General features: G+C 55.1%; 2 protein-coding genes across 5 annotated transcripts; one reads left to right on the top strand and one right to left on the bottom strand.

Annotated features, from left to right (window-relative positions):
* Positions 1 to 2,024: 2,024 nt before the first annotated feature.
* Positions 2,025 to 9,843, bottom strand: fam149b1 (family with sequence similarity 149 member B1). Of its 3 annotated transcripts, XM_066693350.1 has the most exons (16): positions 9,393 to 9,842; positions 9,107 to 9,232; positions 8,372 to 8,519; positions 8,060 to 8,202; positions 7,850 to 7,969; positions 7,538 to 7,684; positions 6,989 to 7,167; positions 6,778 to 6,896; positions 6,394 to 6,462; positions 5,612 to 5,724; positions 5,115 to 5,339; positions 4,651 to 4,756; positions 4,425 to 4,550; positions 3,909 to 3,990; positions 3,384 to 3,521; positions 2,025 to 3,023 (listed from the first exon to the last, which is right to left on the bottom strand). In XM_066693350.1, the coding sequence occupies exons 1-16, from the start codon at positions 9,437 to 9,439 to the stop codon at positions 2,941 to 2,943; spliced, it is 1,971 nt and encodes a 656-aa protein (XP_066549447.1). In that variant the 5' UTR covers positions 9,440 to 9,842; the 3' UTR covers positions 2,025 to 2,940. The 3 variants fall into 3 exon arrangements, with proteins under 3 accessions (XP_066549447.1, XP_066549449.1, XP_066549448.1); XM_066693352.1 differs by lacking the exon at positions 4,425 to 4,550 and having other exon boundaries at positions 9,393 to 9,843; XM_066693351.1 differs by lacking the exon at positions 6,394 to 6,462 and having other exon boundaries at positions 9,393 to 9,841.
* Positions 9,844 to 9,925: 82 nt separating this feature from the next.
* ecd (ecdysoneless homolog (Drosophila)) lies at positions 9,926 to 15,229 on the top strand. 2 transcript variants are annotated; one of them, XM_066693354.1, is made up of 15 exons: positions 9,926 to 10,063; positions 10,151 to 10,271; positions 11,198 to 11,448; positions 11,561 to 11,678; positions 11,796 to 11,883; positions 12,219 to 12,397; positions 12,543 to 12,735; positions 12,875 to 13,003; positions 13,127 to 13,252; positions 13,366 to 13,451; positions 13,630 to 13,736; positions 13,986 to 14,187; positions 14,333 to 14,400; positions 14,546 to 14,766; positions 14,915 to 15,229. In XM_066693354.1, exons 3-15 carry the CDS (start codon positions 11,244 to 11,246, stop codon positions 15,119 to 15,121), a joined length of 1,929 nt encoding a protein of 642 aa, XP_066549451.1. In that variant the 5' UTR covers positions 9,926 to 10,063; positions 10,151 to 10,271; positions 11,198 to 11,243; the 3' UTR covers positions 15,122 to 15,229. The 2 variants fall into 2 exon arrangements, with proteins under 2 accessions (XP_066549451.1, XP_066549450.1); XM_066693353.1 differs by having other exon boundaries at positions 9,927 to 10,063; positions 14,912 to 15,229.
* Positions 15,230 to 15,306: the final 77 nt, after the last annotated feature.

Genomic DNA, 15,306 nt, shown 5'->3' with positions numbered 1-15,306 from the left:
TTTGGGAATATTTTTTGCAGTGCATCTCTGTGTCCACCTCTCCTGTCTCAGTAACCACAGCGCCACTCCTCTCTGTGTCCACCTCTCTTCTCTCAGTGACCACAGCAGTAAATATGAGTGTACACTACACTGTAGTGTAGTGTTTTGGTAGGAAGCCACCCTTACTTGGGACACTGTGTGGTAAGGAAGGCCAGTATCCGGGCATTAATGATACTGCAGAACACCTTCCCCAGGTTGCTGCTCACAGATGCGTCAGTGTTCACCCTCGAAGTTTCAAAACAAAATCAATAAAATTAATTAATTGTAATATAAAATAAGTTATGCAGAACAGTTGTTTTTAAATATTTTAACAGTTTAACGTACTGTTATGCATTTGATATTACTTGTGTGGAACAGGTTAACCCTCTAGTAAAAGCACTTTACTCGTAAACTATGAACGGTGACGTTTGCATCTTAATTTTAATTTGTATTTTATTCAATACAGAAAAGTGTTGGAAATAGCGAATCGGTGTGAACCCCTTGCTGAATAGCCACAACTATACTGAAAGTAGTAAATACTGAAGCCACCAGAACACAGTAACCTTGACATCTGGGTTAACTATAATAAAGACTACCTTCTACAGTTCAGAGTTCATGTCAACATTATATATGTTTCGCTATATTATAATAATAGGCTAACAGTGATAATTCTAATAATGGGTAAATTGCAACGAACTTGCAGTTAGTATGGAGCTGTAAACGATGGATCATCTCCAGCAGCTGCTTTCAGTTCATTGCAATTAAGCCGAATGCATAATAATTTAAACTTGCGTTGGTTAAATGATGCCAGAGATGGTGTGCTCCTTCGTGATACCGACTGCAGTTGCACAGCTTACGTGTAGCTTTATTGGGGTCTTCTGCGCATCTAGCAAAAAATCACAAACCGCAGATGTTTTTAGAGACTTTTGTTTTACATTTCCACATACACCGATCAGCCATAACATTATGACCACCTGCCTAATATTGTGTAGGTCCCCCTTTTGCCACCAAAACAGCCCTGACCTGTCGAGGCATGGACTCCACTAGACCTCTGAAGGTGTGCCGTGGTATCTGGCACCAAGACGTTAGCAGCAGATCCTTTAAGTCCTGTAAGTTGCGAGGTGGGGCCTCCATGGATCGGACTTGTTTGTCCAGCACATCCCACAGATGCTCGATTGGATTGAGATCTGGGGAATTTGGAGGCCAAGTCAACACCTTGAACTCGTGATTCATCAGACCAGGCCACCTTCTTCCATTGCTCCGTGGTCTAGTTCTGATGCTCACGTGCCCATTGTAGGTGCTTTCGGCAGTGGACGGGTCAGCATGGGCACCCTGACTGGTCTGCGGCTACGCAGCCCCATACGCAACAAACTGCGACGCACTGTGTGTTCTGACACCTTTCTATCAGAACCAGCATTCACTTTTTCAGCAATTTGAGCTACAGTAGCTCGTCTGTTGGATCGGACCACACGGGCCAGCCTTCACACCCCACGTGCATCAATGAGCCTTGGCCGCCCATGACCCTGTCGCCGGTTCACCGCTTTTCTTTCCTTGGACCACTTTTGATAGGTACTGACCCCTGCAGACCGGGAACACCCCACAAGAGCTGCAGTTTTGGAGATGCTCTGACCCAGTCGTCTAGCCATCACAATGTGGCCCTTGTCAAAGTCGCTCAGATCCTTACGCTGCCCATTTTTCCTGCTTCTAACACATCAACTTTGAGGACAAAATGTTCACTTACTGCCTAATATATCCCACCCACTGACAGGTGCCATGGTAATGAGATTATCAGTGTTATTCACTTAACCTGTCAGTGGACATAATTTTATGGCTGATCGGTGTATATTGCACAACACTTTGCTGTAGAGATGGCGGATAAAGATACAATTGGTCCAAACGCAAGCTGGCAAGGGCTCAGGGCTCTTTCAGAAGAACATAATTAAATTATCAGTATAAGCATATATTTTAAAAATACATAGTTTAAATGAAACTGGCAATTGAAGGGCTTTATAGCCAACACATTTTATTTAAGTAATGGGCAGCATACAATTCAAATATTTTAATTTATGTGGGACATGTGAAGTGTGGTTTAGTATTCACTGTCAATTTCTATTAATGAGAGAAAACAAATCGATGCGATTGTGACGTGACGAGCCTTCGAAGGTTGGCAACATCCTCAGATTGTCTGGAGACGAATGAACATTCGTACCTCCGAACCCAGAGACTGAATTCCAACATGCAGGAAAAGACAACTCGGTTTGTTTAAATAATCCTATTGCATCAGTTTATTTTTATTTTTGATATAAAGATATATTTACAGAAGTAAAGAAAGCGAGACTACAATATATGTACATATGAAACGTTATCTGGCCCACAAAATGTTTGGACCTCTTATTTTTTCTAATCTCAGGCTGAAACGAAGATTAAGATGAAAGCAGCGTCTGTGTCACGGGTGGACAGACGCGCTGGCTTGGCTTATGAAAGGTAATAACGGAAGGACGGCCTCGAGGGCTGAGGGGGAATAACGCGAAGGCCTTGTTTTACGCGTTGTTAGTCAGTGGAAATGTTTGGCTGTTTCCTTCGCTGTAGCGGCATGGCGGGCGTGTTGAAAAAACACAACATCTGGGATGGACAAAGTCTTCGGCAACGCAAGCCTCGCCCGTCTGTCTCACAGGCCCGCCACGACCCCGCGGCCCAGGATGAGAAGAGGATCGAGTGAAACCAGACAGCCGCACCCGTTCCCTCTTGTCTTTGGCAGCCGGTTACAGTGTCATTCAGGATTTAAACTCCTAATCAGTGAGAGGAACCCGTTTGTGAAAGGGCTGCGGTACAGTGCGTCTCTGTCGCCCCAGGGAGTCCTGTGCGTTGCTGCCAGCCGGGTCAAAGGCTGCAGTACCGGCCCGTCTCTGCAGGGAGGGGGCGCTAGAGCCCCGTCCTGCTGCTGCGCGAGGTGAGGCCGCCCCGGGGGTGGGAGCGTGCGGGGACGGGCGCCGGGACCAGCAGAGCTGAGGGGAGAGGAGCCGTCAGGGCAGGACAGGGCGGCTGTGGATGCTTTGTATGTTTTACACACGTTAATTACTTAGAAATATTCCACCTGCAACTTGGTTTTAACAGCCGTACAAAAATTATAGGTATTAAAGCAGGAACTCACATAGTCACACGCACACACTCTCTCTCTCTCACTCACACAAAGTCACACACACTCTCTCTCACACTAACATACAGTCACACTCACTCTCTCACACTAACACACACCCACACTCACACTCACACGCACACACACAGTCTCTCTCTCACACACACACAGTCACACTTTCTCTCTCACACTCTCACACTTACACAGTCACTCTCTCACATACACTCACCCGGGGGCGGCGCGGGAGACTCGGGCTCCTCCTCGTCCTCGATGGGCGAGTGCCCCAGAGCGTGGTGCTGGAAGGAGTCCATGAAGGAGGAGCTGCTGATTCCCAGGCTGATGCCCATCACCCCGATGCCCAGGGAGTCTGCAGGGGGAGTAGACGGTCCTGCTTTACTTGCTCCGCAACTCCCTGCCACCCCTCAGGAGCTGGGCTCGGACCCGGAGCTTTTCACTTGACTTTCATTCTTAATGAATGAAAGTCTGAATCCCACAGGAATGACACACAAACTGCACGTCCACTGAGCTTTGCTGTATAAGCCCTGACCCCAGACCCAGCCTGTCCCCCTCTCCCTGACCCCAGACCCAGCCTGTCCCCCTCTCCCTGACCCCAGACCCAGCCTGTCCCCCTCTCCCTGACCCCTGACCCCAAACCCAGCCTGTCCCCCTCTCCCTGACCCCTGACCCCAAACCCAGCCTGCCCCCCTCTCCCTGACCCCTGACGGAGCCGGTGTGCAGCAGCTCTCGGACCCACCTGTGCCTGTGGAGGCCCTGCCGGCGCGGCCCGGGCCCGTGGCATCTAGCATGGTGAAGGAGCGCCGGTACGGTGTGTCCGACTGCAACACAGCAGACAGTCACATGGTTACACACCTACTGAACACACCCCACCTCCCAGTACTGCAACACCCTGACACACACAGACAGACAGACAGACAGACAGACAGACAGACAGACAGACAGACACACGCAGGCAGACGGACAGACTGTTGTATTACTGCTGCTATCAGGGTAGGTTTATCCTGTTTTTGTATTCGGCAACACCAGGTGTGCGATGTTTCGAGTTGATGTGCAGACGGGAGTAGTGTGGGCTACAAACTGTACAAAACACATTTGCCCTTGTGCCTCCTGTGTGTGTATGAGAGACAGCTGGCGCTGTGAGCAGCTCGTACCCGGAAGGTGTGTGTGTGTGTGTGTGTGTGTGTGTCTGTGTGTGTGTGTGTTTGTGTGTGTGTATGTATGCGCGAAAGCCGGTGTAGTGAGCAGCTCGTACCCGGAAGGTGTGTGTAGTGTTGGGTCGGGAGAACATGTCCAGGGTGTGCAGTCTCTCCCGGGGCGGCTGGCCTCCCCCGTCCTCCGCCACGGCGCTGTGGGCCCGGCTGGACGAGCCACGCGGCCGCTGCACAAACACACACACACACACACACACACTCTTGTTAGACTGCAAAACACACACAAACACACACACACACACACACACACACATGCGTGGAGGGTACCTGGGCTGGGCGGGGGGTCTCGGGGTCACCCGTGCTGATGGGGGGAAGGAGGTGGTTACGGCTCAGGGGCATCGGGGGGGAGGCCAGGCGGTCACTGGCGGTGGGCCTGTGGGAGAAAAGACACACTGAGCATGATACTGTACACACATACGCACACGCACACTGAGACTATACACTGTCACTGTACACACACACACACACACACACACACACACACACACACACACACACACTGAGACTATACACTGTCACTGTACACACACACAAACTACACACTCACTGTACACACACACACTGAGCCTACACACTGTCACTGTAAACACACACACTGGCACTGTACACACACGCACACACATGCACTACACTTCCTTATACAATACTGTACAACTTTATTACACACATGGAGGGTCAGACACCACTGAAACTTGAATTCAATTCCCCCCCAAAGCCTCCGGGTCGCTTACAGCCGGGTCCCACGGATGACCTCGTCCATGGAGCCAGGGGTGCCGGACTGTGACAGGCCCGGCCCGAGGGGGTGCAGGTTGCGCGGTGGGGGGTTGCGGCGACGAGCGGACTGGGGGGGGCGCAAGAGCGAGGAGGAGCTCTGTTCCAGTGGCCGGCGGGGGCAGGGCTTGCTGGACGGGACGGCACTGGAACCAGGCCGGAGGGATGGGCGCTCCTCATGGTCCCTGTGAGGGCAGACAGACACACGGACACAGGGAGACATGCACACATGTGTGATCACATGTCAGGGAGTGTCAGTGCATGTCAGTGCATGTCAGAGCATATGAGCACGTATCAGAGCATGTGAGCACATATCAGGGAGTGTCAGTGTGTGAGCATGTGTCAGAGCGTGTCAGGGTGTATGAGCACATGTCAGAGCGTGTGAGCACGTGTCAGAGCGTGTCAGGGAGTGTCAGAGTTTATGAGCACGTGTCAGAGCGGAAGCATTGAGCCATACTGCATCTTGTCCAGGGCCCCCAGTGTGCGTTGCTGCAGCGGGATCCCATGGATGACGATCAGGCCATTGAGATTGTAATGTCCCCCCCCGGGGCCCCCCAGCACCCGGTTGGACTGCAGACAGTGAGGAGAAGAGAGGAGAGAAGGGAGAGAGAGAAACCAACCGTTAGTGAGCTGCCGGGCCCGTGAGCAGCTCTGTGGGCTTGAGCCCCAGTCCTGGAGCCACAGCTGGGCGCCTGGCTGTCATGCCACCTCTCCTGCTGACTACATGACACGTGAGTGACATCGTGGTCTAAACTGCCCACTCGCGTCAATGGCGTGTGGATCTGCAGCACCGGGGGGGGCCCTGCCCTGCGCAGTGACGACTGCATCTGTACGAGGCCCTGCTGCTCAGTTCCCTGCTCCCCACATGGGCTCGCACAAATCCTATTCAGGGTTTCGTAAAGAGCATGTTTTAAAATAGTAACGAAAAGCTGCACAGCTGACAGCCCCCAGGTGTGCCCATTTACAGCAACAAGAAGCGGCTGCGTCTGAGGGCAGCACCAAGGGCAGGAGGGAGTGAGAAAGAGGGAGCGCACACAGCATGGCAGACCTCGGGCCCAGGAGACTGTGTGGAGACAGCATCCCTGTCCCTGTCTCCCATCTCTCCTGTCTCCTATCCCTGCCTCCCATCTCTGTCTCTGTCCCTGTCTCTGTCCCTGTCCCTCTCTCCTGTCTCTGTCTCCTTCTTCCAACAGGATTAAAACCACCGTGAGCGTGTCTCTCCATCAGAGGGTTACATACAGCAGGAGGCTGTCTCTGCCTCTTGGACCTCCGGCTGGACTTGTGCTTTGAGTTCTTTGCCTTTGTGCTCTTTGAAAGAGAAAGAGAGAAAGAGAGAGAGAGAGAAGGACAAGTAGGGGAAAGGAAAGAAAAACAAAAAAGCAAACAAAACAGATAACAGTCAAGGAAGAGAAGGAGTGGCGGGGCGGGGCAGATTTGGGGCGGCAGGGAGGGAGGGAAGAAAGAAAAGAAGAAGTTAATGAACTGACAGGAGATGAACGAGAAGATAACAAGAGCAGCGTCTGTCTCTCTGGCGAGACGTCGGCAGTGAAGAGCAGATACAGGTGGTGTAACGGGGACTGGGCCGCCAGTGCCGACGGACCGAGAGGGACTACGATGACTGACCTGCGGCTGCAGGCTGGGGGCGGGCCTTGGCTGGCTGAACCTGGGCTGCACGGCGGGCAGGAACGGGCTGTCCGAGTCGGGCCGCGCTGGGGCCGCCGTCACTGTGTTCTTCTCCTCGTCTGCGCAGGAGAAACAGTCATTAACTGCGCCCCCCCAATTGCACAACACAACGCGTGTGTCTGACAGCTGTGTGTGGGCAGGAGGGGCGTACCGGAGACGCAGCCCTCCCAGTGCCGGCGCACCAGCTCCTCCATGCAGCCCACCAGCTCCCTCCACACCTCGTCGAACAGCAGGTCCAGCACCGCCTGGCGTCTGCAGCGGTAGGGAGACACGGGGGGCAACCCCGGCCGCCGCCGAGCCCCCGCGCGCCCCTTCTCCCACTCCTCCTCCCTGCAAAACACGCACACGTGGTGTCAGGCGAGGGCAGGAGACACGGCATCACAGAGCACTCTTCAGGACTGACTTGGGGTCGGCCCAGAGCAGAATAGCCCCTCTGGGTCCAGGCCTCAGTCCTCTCTGAATTCCTCCTACTATTTCACATGCTAGCCTGTATAGGTCTATATTTCTGTACACCAATCAGTGTCGACCTCAGCTCAGTACTGGCCAATAGCAGCTGCTTTTATAACCAAGTCAGCAGCCACATTGTGCCACCTGGAAACCCTGTGTCATGTAAATGACATCAGGCAGCCCAGAGCACGGCTGATAGGGGGGCATCTCTGGGTTTATGCCCTGGCTGGGGCAGTTGGGGGGCCATACTCACATATCCCTGCAGTCGAAGGCCAGGTACTCCTCCACCAGCCCCTCGGCCTCAATCACCAGGGGCTCGTCCTCGCACCGCAGGCCGGGGGGGCTGCCTGTGTCGGCGCACGGCCTGGACAACACCGCCTTCCTGCCCTGCACACTCAGCCTGGGCACAGACAGACACAGACAGAGCAACAGAGACACAAACAGACAAACCGTCACACAGACGGACAGACACACACTGACAGGAACTCAAAGTGACCGGAGGAGGCAGTGACAGTGTGACAGAGACAGACGGCAAGACGGGGGAGAAACGCGGCAGCAGACTCACTCTGCGCCACCCCGGGCCTGGCTCTGGCTGGGGGCCGTAGGGGGGCAGCTGCCAGGCTCCTCCCTGGAGAACCACTGGAAGCCCTCGTCCATGGGGCACAGCAGCTGGGTGCCCAGGATCCTGCCAACACACAACGGCACACTTCAGATCAGTCGAGGGTTTGGGGAGACGGTGATTCAGCAGCCGGGCAGAGGTCTCCGGGGGGCGGACCTGAGATGGGGGAACCGGCTCTTCCAGTGCTGACACTCGTCCTGCAGGCCGCGCGGCTGCCCCCCCGGCCCGCCCTCATACAGCTCCACGTCAATCTCCTCGAACATCTGCTGCACCTGGCGGGACGCCGCCTTGTCGAACTCCTGCAGACAGAGAGAGGGGAGAGAGGTCAGTGTCTGTGTGTCAGTGTGTAGTGTGTGTGTGTCTCAGTGTGTAGTATGTGTGTCTCAGTATATATAATGTGTGTCTCAGTGTGTAGTGTGTGTGTGTCAGTGTGTAGCCAGCGTGTGCGGCTGCAGCAGCTCTACTCACATCGTAGCCCCAGGAGAACACGGAGCTGCGCTCGGTGGAGAGCCCGGTGCCGGTGTAGCTGTGGATGCCAGACCAGGACCTGGCCGTGTCGCCTGCCGTCACCGTGGCGCAGCTCGACCCGCCCGACGTGTCGGAGCCCCCGGAGCCGCTGTGGGAGACAGCAAGACGGCAGTGTTACAGGGCAGGGGGGGCCCAGGCAGGGGGATGCCTCTGGTGGACACACAGAGACACAGGCAGGCACTGATACAGACACACAAACACAGAGACACACGGACACAAGGACACAGAGATACAGAGACACACGGACACAGACAGAAAGACACAGGGACACACAGACAGGCACTGATAGACACACATGGACACAGAGACAGAAAGACAGAGACAAACGGACACAAACACAGAGACACACTGACAATGACACAGAGACATACAGACACACACAGACACATGGACATAGACAGAAAGACACAGGGACACACAGACAGGCACTGATAGACACACATGGACACACAGACACAGAGACGGAAAGATAGAGACAAACGGACACACAAACATACAGACAGAAAGACACAGAGACTGACAGAAACCCTCAGAGATGCACAGAAACGCTCAGGACACACAGAGACACACAATGGCTTCTGGAAAAAGTGCTCGGCAGGGACGGGGGTGAGCAAACACAACGGCTGTCCCGCCACCAGCCAGGGGTGCCATTACCCGTGGCATGGGTGCTGTTACCTGTAGCAGGGGTGCTCCGCCTTGCGCAGGTTGTGCAGATAGCGGTGGGCCAGGTCATCCTCTTCGTCATCGTCCTCCTCCTCGGGCAGGGGGTGGTGCTCCAGGCTGCTCCGTGACAGACCCCGGCTGGCAGGACACAGACAGACACGGACACTCACAGGGCCGGAACAACAGCTCTATTATGGCAGCAGGTATGAGGACTGTGTCAGTGTCTGTCCACAGCAGACAGATCCCACTGTGCCGCAGTGTCAGTGTGTGCATGTCAGTGTGGACCAGAGATACTCACATCTCCAGGTTGTGAGACACGGGGCGTCTGCTGTATCGCGATATCATCCTGCCTGTCCCCCTGTTCACTTCTCCGGTCTCGACTGGCCCTCTGAAGCCCGGCCCTGCAGCCGCTCTTGCTGGGGGTCTGGCATCGTTCTCGCCCCCCGTTGGCCCACTTACTCTAACCCCCGGTCCCAGAGGAGGCCTGTCAGACAGACTATATTGGTAAGGAGAGAGGGGGGTGTAACGTCCGGAATTAAATAGGCACCAAGGTTAAAAGTAAATAAATAACGCAGATGGCTGGAGAGGATGGTAGCACTTCTGACTTGTAAAGGTACTTTATTTAAATGCTCCGGAAGTTGCCGAGCCCGGCCTCCCTCGCCGTGTCCTGGTCCATTCAGCCCGCGGCGCCATTAGCACCAGAACAACAACAACCGGGCTGTCATGGATACCCGACGCCTGCTCTCGCAAGGCCTCTCGGGAAACGTAGTCTTTTGCGTCACAACTAACGCGGCGACGCCGGCGCAGAGGACTTCAGATCCCGGCATGCTCACCGAGTCAGAGGCGCTGCAGTGTTCGCTGGAAAATGTAGTGCTTGTTTTAAATTATTATTTTCATCTTCCGCAAAACCCCGTGTGGCAGCGTGTATCAACTGGACTGCCAGGAAAAAAGAGGAAGAATATTCCACAGGTAAAAAACGAATATAATCGCACATGTCGGAACTATGTTTTCGTACGTGGTTTCCTAGACGGGTTGTATATGTGGTTATTTCCGTAGAGGAAGAGAATGGAGGGTGCACAGAGTCATCATGGATGCGACATGGCTGGCAGGCTGATAACGTGGGCTCCACGTTGTGCGCATTGATGCTCCCTTTGCTGTCTGACTGAGCCGAGCTTGAGTGAGTGTTTATGTCCGTCTGCACGTCTTCTGTTTTGCACACAAACCTGTCCGGGCAGCTCCACCTGTGCTCTCGTAGCGCAGATTTCCGCAGTTCTGCGCAGATTTGCAGAATCCCAGTGATCCCATTGGCGGAGCAGCGCAGACCCGCACACAACTGCGTAAAATACTCCTAAATATATATTTCGAAAAATATACATATTCATTAGGCTATATATATTCATTTGTCTTAAACTGCAACTGGTGATTGATGATAAACGGTTGGTCACCTGAATGGAGCTCCCAGTGCCTATAAAATAAAATGTCGCTTTCAATCTGTGGTTTCATATTTAATTACAGTCAGCTTTGACTTCTTGCAAGTGATATTATTATATATTTTTTCACGGTCTATTATGGTTTTATATTTGCAGTCTGCTTTTAATTCTAGCAAGGCTGGGCTCTGTTTACACTGAGCTGAGTTGGGCTGAATTGCAAACTGCGAGGTTGTGTAAACTTTCTGTTATTTAATGGGTTTTACTCGGGTCAGGGCTTCATCTTTACAGTCATAACTGCTAACAACGTCAGCGTTGTGTTTCTACAGGGAATGCTGTTTAGAGAAGAGTTTCAGATTTGGCCAAACCTAAACACAATTGCTATGCTTTTGATGACTATTTCTGTAATACATCCCAATGCTAGGGGCACAGGGTTCATATTTACAGTCTTCCTTGACTGGTTATAATCCAGAACACCTTTTCTGTGGTTTGGGGTCCTTTACCTGTGATGCATTTGAATGCTTTGGGCTCGACTGGAGTCAGGACTGCGATTCTACTGTAGGGGCGACCCTGACTGGGGCCGGACCTCCAGAAGAGAAGTTTGTGTATCTATATTTGTGTATCTGTGCTCCGGGTCAGGTCCCCAATGGTGTTGACGAATTGTCTGTGTTTCCAGTTGTCTTCCTGTCCGGGCTGCCCAGCTGCCTTCTGAGTGGACTGAAATGGACTTCCTGAGACGACCGGCCCTCGCAGAGGACACTGTGCAGTACCGTCTGTTTCTGGCCCAGCCGGACCCTAGCGACACAAGGGCTGCCGAGCAGTGTCTGCAGCAGCACCTGGAGCGGGTCCTGGCCCAGTGCGCCCCTCTCCTAGTGCAGTACATCTGGCAGGATCAGACATTCAATATCAAATACTGTCCTGAGAAAGGTAGGCCCGGCTCTGCAGGCCCCGGTAGCCTAGTGCCATGTCATATCAAAATAATGAAGGAACGAATAACGAAGTTCTCATGGTGCTGCTGTTGTGGCTCTCTGACCTGTAGGTGGCGTGCCTGCTCACCTCGCAGGCTCCACGCGGTTTGGGGACAATGTGGAGGATGAGTGGTTCATCGTGTACCTGATGCTGGAGATCACACGAGCGTTCCCCCTGCTGGCTGCCAGGTATGACTGGGCTGGGCTGGGCTGGGCTGGGGGTGTCTGTGCCGTGGCTCGTGTGCCTGAGCCGTGTGCCTACATGTCTACATGTGTCTGTGCGCTCTTGACAGTGTTGCTCTGCAGGGTGGAGGACAACGATGGGGAGTTCCTTCTGATCGAAGCTGCCGACTGCCTCCCCCGGTGGCTGAGCCCCGAGAGCAGTGAGAACAGGGTGAGAGCGGCAGCAGCGCTGGGTCTGAATTCAAACCCTAATTAACAGCAGCTCATTCTGCTCCAGACAGTTTCCCCCACATTTGACAAGGACCAACCCTCCTCGATTTCATGTTCAACTTAAATGTCTAATAAAGACCATGTAAAATCATTGAACACATTGTGTGCCACGTGTGGACCTGTATTTATACACGTATATTGTTCTTGTTAAAATGACACAATACAAAATTACATCAGCGGCAGCTACTGTTAGGCCAAATGAAATCCTGTGGTGGATGTTGATGTTTTGTCGAATTGCCGAGCATATTCCTCAGGGCTGTGTGTCTCTTCTGCCAGGTGTTCCTGTACCGGGGCGACCTGCATATCATCCCCGCCCCCCCGCGGCCTGGGGCCCCGGGCTGGCCCCCCGAAGTCACTCCCAGCTTGCCCCAGGCCCTGGCCCTACTGTGCTCACACCCCCAGAGCTGCCTGGCCGCCCAGCCCATCCGCTCCGCTGTGGCCAAGAGAGTGACGGGGTAGGGCGGGGTTCTGGGGGGCCTCTGTGTGAGGTTTGGTGCACCGCGGCCACTGGGACGCCCGAGCGCTGCGAAAGATAAATCACTTATTTTCTAGCGGTGTCCCCCGCCATTTAGTTTTTAATTTTGGTTTCTGCTCCTGCAGGTACCCAGGCCGGATCCAGGCCAGCCTGCACCGAGCCCACTGTGTGCTGCCCGCGGGCGTGGCGGCCGTGCTGCAGCGGCGGCCGGACCTGGTGGCACCCGCGGTGACGGCGTTCTACCTGCGCACCCCGCTTGACCTGCGCTGCTGCCGCCCCTTCAGCACCTTCACCCCCGAGAGCTGCGTCCTGACCTCGGTACAGCACAGTGCCGACACACTGCACACCACAGCACACCCACGCACAGCACTTATACACACACACACACAGACACAGCACAGACATGAAGTACAGTCTCTCTCTGTGCCGTTTCTGACGGTGTGTGCACGCCCTGCAGGTGACGTTCACGCGCTGTCTGTACGCCCAGCTGCAGGGGCAGACCTTCACCCCTGACCGGCGCAGCGGCTTCACCCTGCCCCCCCGCTCCGACCCCCGGTACCGTGCGCACGAGCTGGGCATGAAGCTGGTGAGAGTCGGCGCACACACGGCCTGGTGGTCCGATGTTGTCATCAGTGAGGTGCCCTGGCTCATCCTTCTCTTTCTCTGTGTGTCTCTGTGCGTCCCTGCGTGTTCGTGTTGTCCTCGCCAGGCACACGGTTTCGAGATCCTGGTCTCCAAGTGCCGGCAGCCATCGTCAGAGCTGGGCTCCCCTGTGAGCTGCAGCCCGCTGTGGGGGGGCTTCCTGGACAGCCTGCAGAAGAGTGGCTATTTCAGAGTGAGTGACCATGGCTTTGTCCGTTGTTCTCCAGGTGGCCGTGGGGGGCTGGGGGGATGTGGCCGCCCCTCTATATGTATTGCCGGTATTGACCCATGTGTCCTGTGTCCCAGAGAGAGCTGGAGGGCTCGGCACGGTACAGAGAGTTGCTGCACTCGGCCGAGAGATTCTTCAGACAGTCCATCACTGTCCCTCAGAGGTGAGTCTGGCAGCCGAACACACCGCTCCAGTGTCCTGTGTGCTGTCTCTCCTGCGTCCTGTGTCTCCGTGTGCGTCTCCCCGGAGTTCTGAAAAGTCCGTCTTGAGAACCAGCTGTTCTGGGCTCCAGTGTGGAGTGCTGCCCTGGCGTGACGAACTCTCTCCCCGTCTCTCTGCAGCTCTGGAGGGCTGTCCCCGGGGCAGGAGGTGCTGCAGGAGCTGCAGAGCTGCCCGCTCAACGTGGAGGAGCTGAGGGAGAGAGAGAGCCAGCTGCCCCCCGAGGACAGTGAGTGAGCGCCGGCCCCCCATGCCCTGCTTCTGTCTCACACGCTAATCCCCCCCCACCCTCAGAGGCAACATGCCAATTGGTTCATTCAAGTTCAGCATCACTGCCGGTCCAGGCCTGGCCGTGTGAAGGAATGAGACGAACCATTTGGACCCAAGTCTGTCCAAGATCTTGCAGCAACTCTCAGCTGCGCATTCAATCTGTACTCAACTGTGTTAACGGGCCACATGCGTGTGCGTATGTCTGCAGGCGACAGCTGGCTAGAGATCTCTCCGGAGGACCTGGAGCGGCTGCTGCAGGAAACCACGGGCCGGGCCACGGGGAGCTCGAACCCGTGCAAGCGGGCGACGCAGGAGGAGGAGGAGGCCGGCTACAGCCTGGTGGCCGTGACGAAGAGCGTGAAGGCCTTCATCAACAAGGTGTCGTCCCACGAGGGAGCAGAGCTGCCCTGGTCAGTCAATCAGTCAGTGTATCAGTGAAGTCAGTCAGTGCAGGACTGTGCAGAGAGAGCGCGTGTGAGAGCGTCTCTCAGCAGCTGCCCAGGCCCCTCTCTCTCTCTCTCGCTGTAGCAGCCTGTCCGTGTGTTTTTTTTCCAGGTCCCAGTCAGAGTCCCCCTTCACGTTTGATGCCAGCTCGATGGCCAGTGCTGTGGACAGGATTATCGGTACCGCCCTCCTCTTGCCGTTGTTGTTGTTTTTGTTGTCATCAGTGTGGTGCTGTCGGCGTCTCCAGTGTTGCGTTCTGTCCTCTGAGAGCAGATGCCTCGGTGGCGTGTGGGCAGCCGTGACGCTGTGCTGCTGTTCCCGCAGGGGCTCCGGACGGCGAGCTGGACTCTGATGACCTTGAGGACGAGGACGAGGAAGGCAGTGACAGTGAGGAGGAAGAGCGGGCTGGTGAAGAGACCGCTGGCAGGGGCCCGGGGCTCAAGGGCGCGGAGGCCCTCGGCAGCCTGCGGAGGTACATGGATCAGATGGACCAGGAGCTGGCCGGCACTCACATCGGCCACAGCTTCTCCCAGCCAGCTGGCGTGGTGAGTCACTGCCCGCCCCCGACAGCAGGGGGCAGCACCTCCACACCAGACCGTACAGCCACACTGAGCACAGGGATGTCCACTGCTCTCTCCCTCCCTGGGTTGCATCTCTGTGTCTCCTCCCTTCATCTCTCTCTCACTCCAGCAGGGAGAGAACAGGCCAGGCCCAGACGAGGCTCAGGGCAGAGCTGATGGCCTCCAGGAAGATGAGGGCGCCACTCCGCTGGACGTGGATCTGAACCTGGTGACCAACCTGCTGGAGTCCCTGAGCTCCCAGGCTGGGCTGGCCGGGCCCGCCTCCACCCTCCTGCAGAGCATGGGCATACACTTGCCCCCCAACACTGACCGCTCCTGACCCCCACCCGGACACTGACTGCTCCACTCCTACAATGAGGTTTATACAAGAAATATACACAGTGTACATATATTTTCCAATAAAATCAGTGAGTGAATGTTGGACTGATTTAACTGTGATAGTCAGTGTTCTAATGTTGGTCATTTGTACAACATGCTTCCGGCTCTGGGCTTCTCTTGCCAGAT

The sequence above is a fragment of the Amia ocellicauda genome, chromosome 20 (genome assembly GCF_036373705.1).
Source record: "Amia ocellicauda isolate fAmiCal2 chromosome 20, fAmiCal2.hap1, whole genome shotgun sequence".
NCBI lineage: Eukaryota > Metazoa > Chordata > Actinopteri > Amiiformes > Amiidae > Amia > Amia ocellicauda.
Note: the sequence above shows the minus strand (reverse complement) of the source record. Positions and strands in the feature narration are given on the sequence as shown.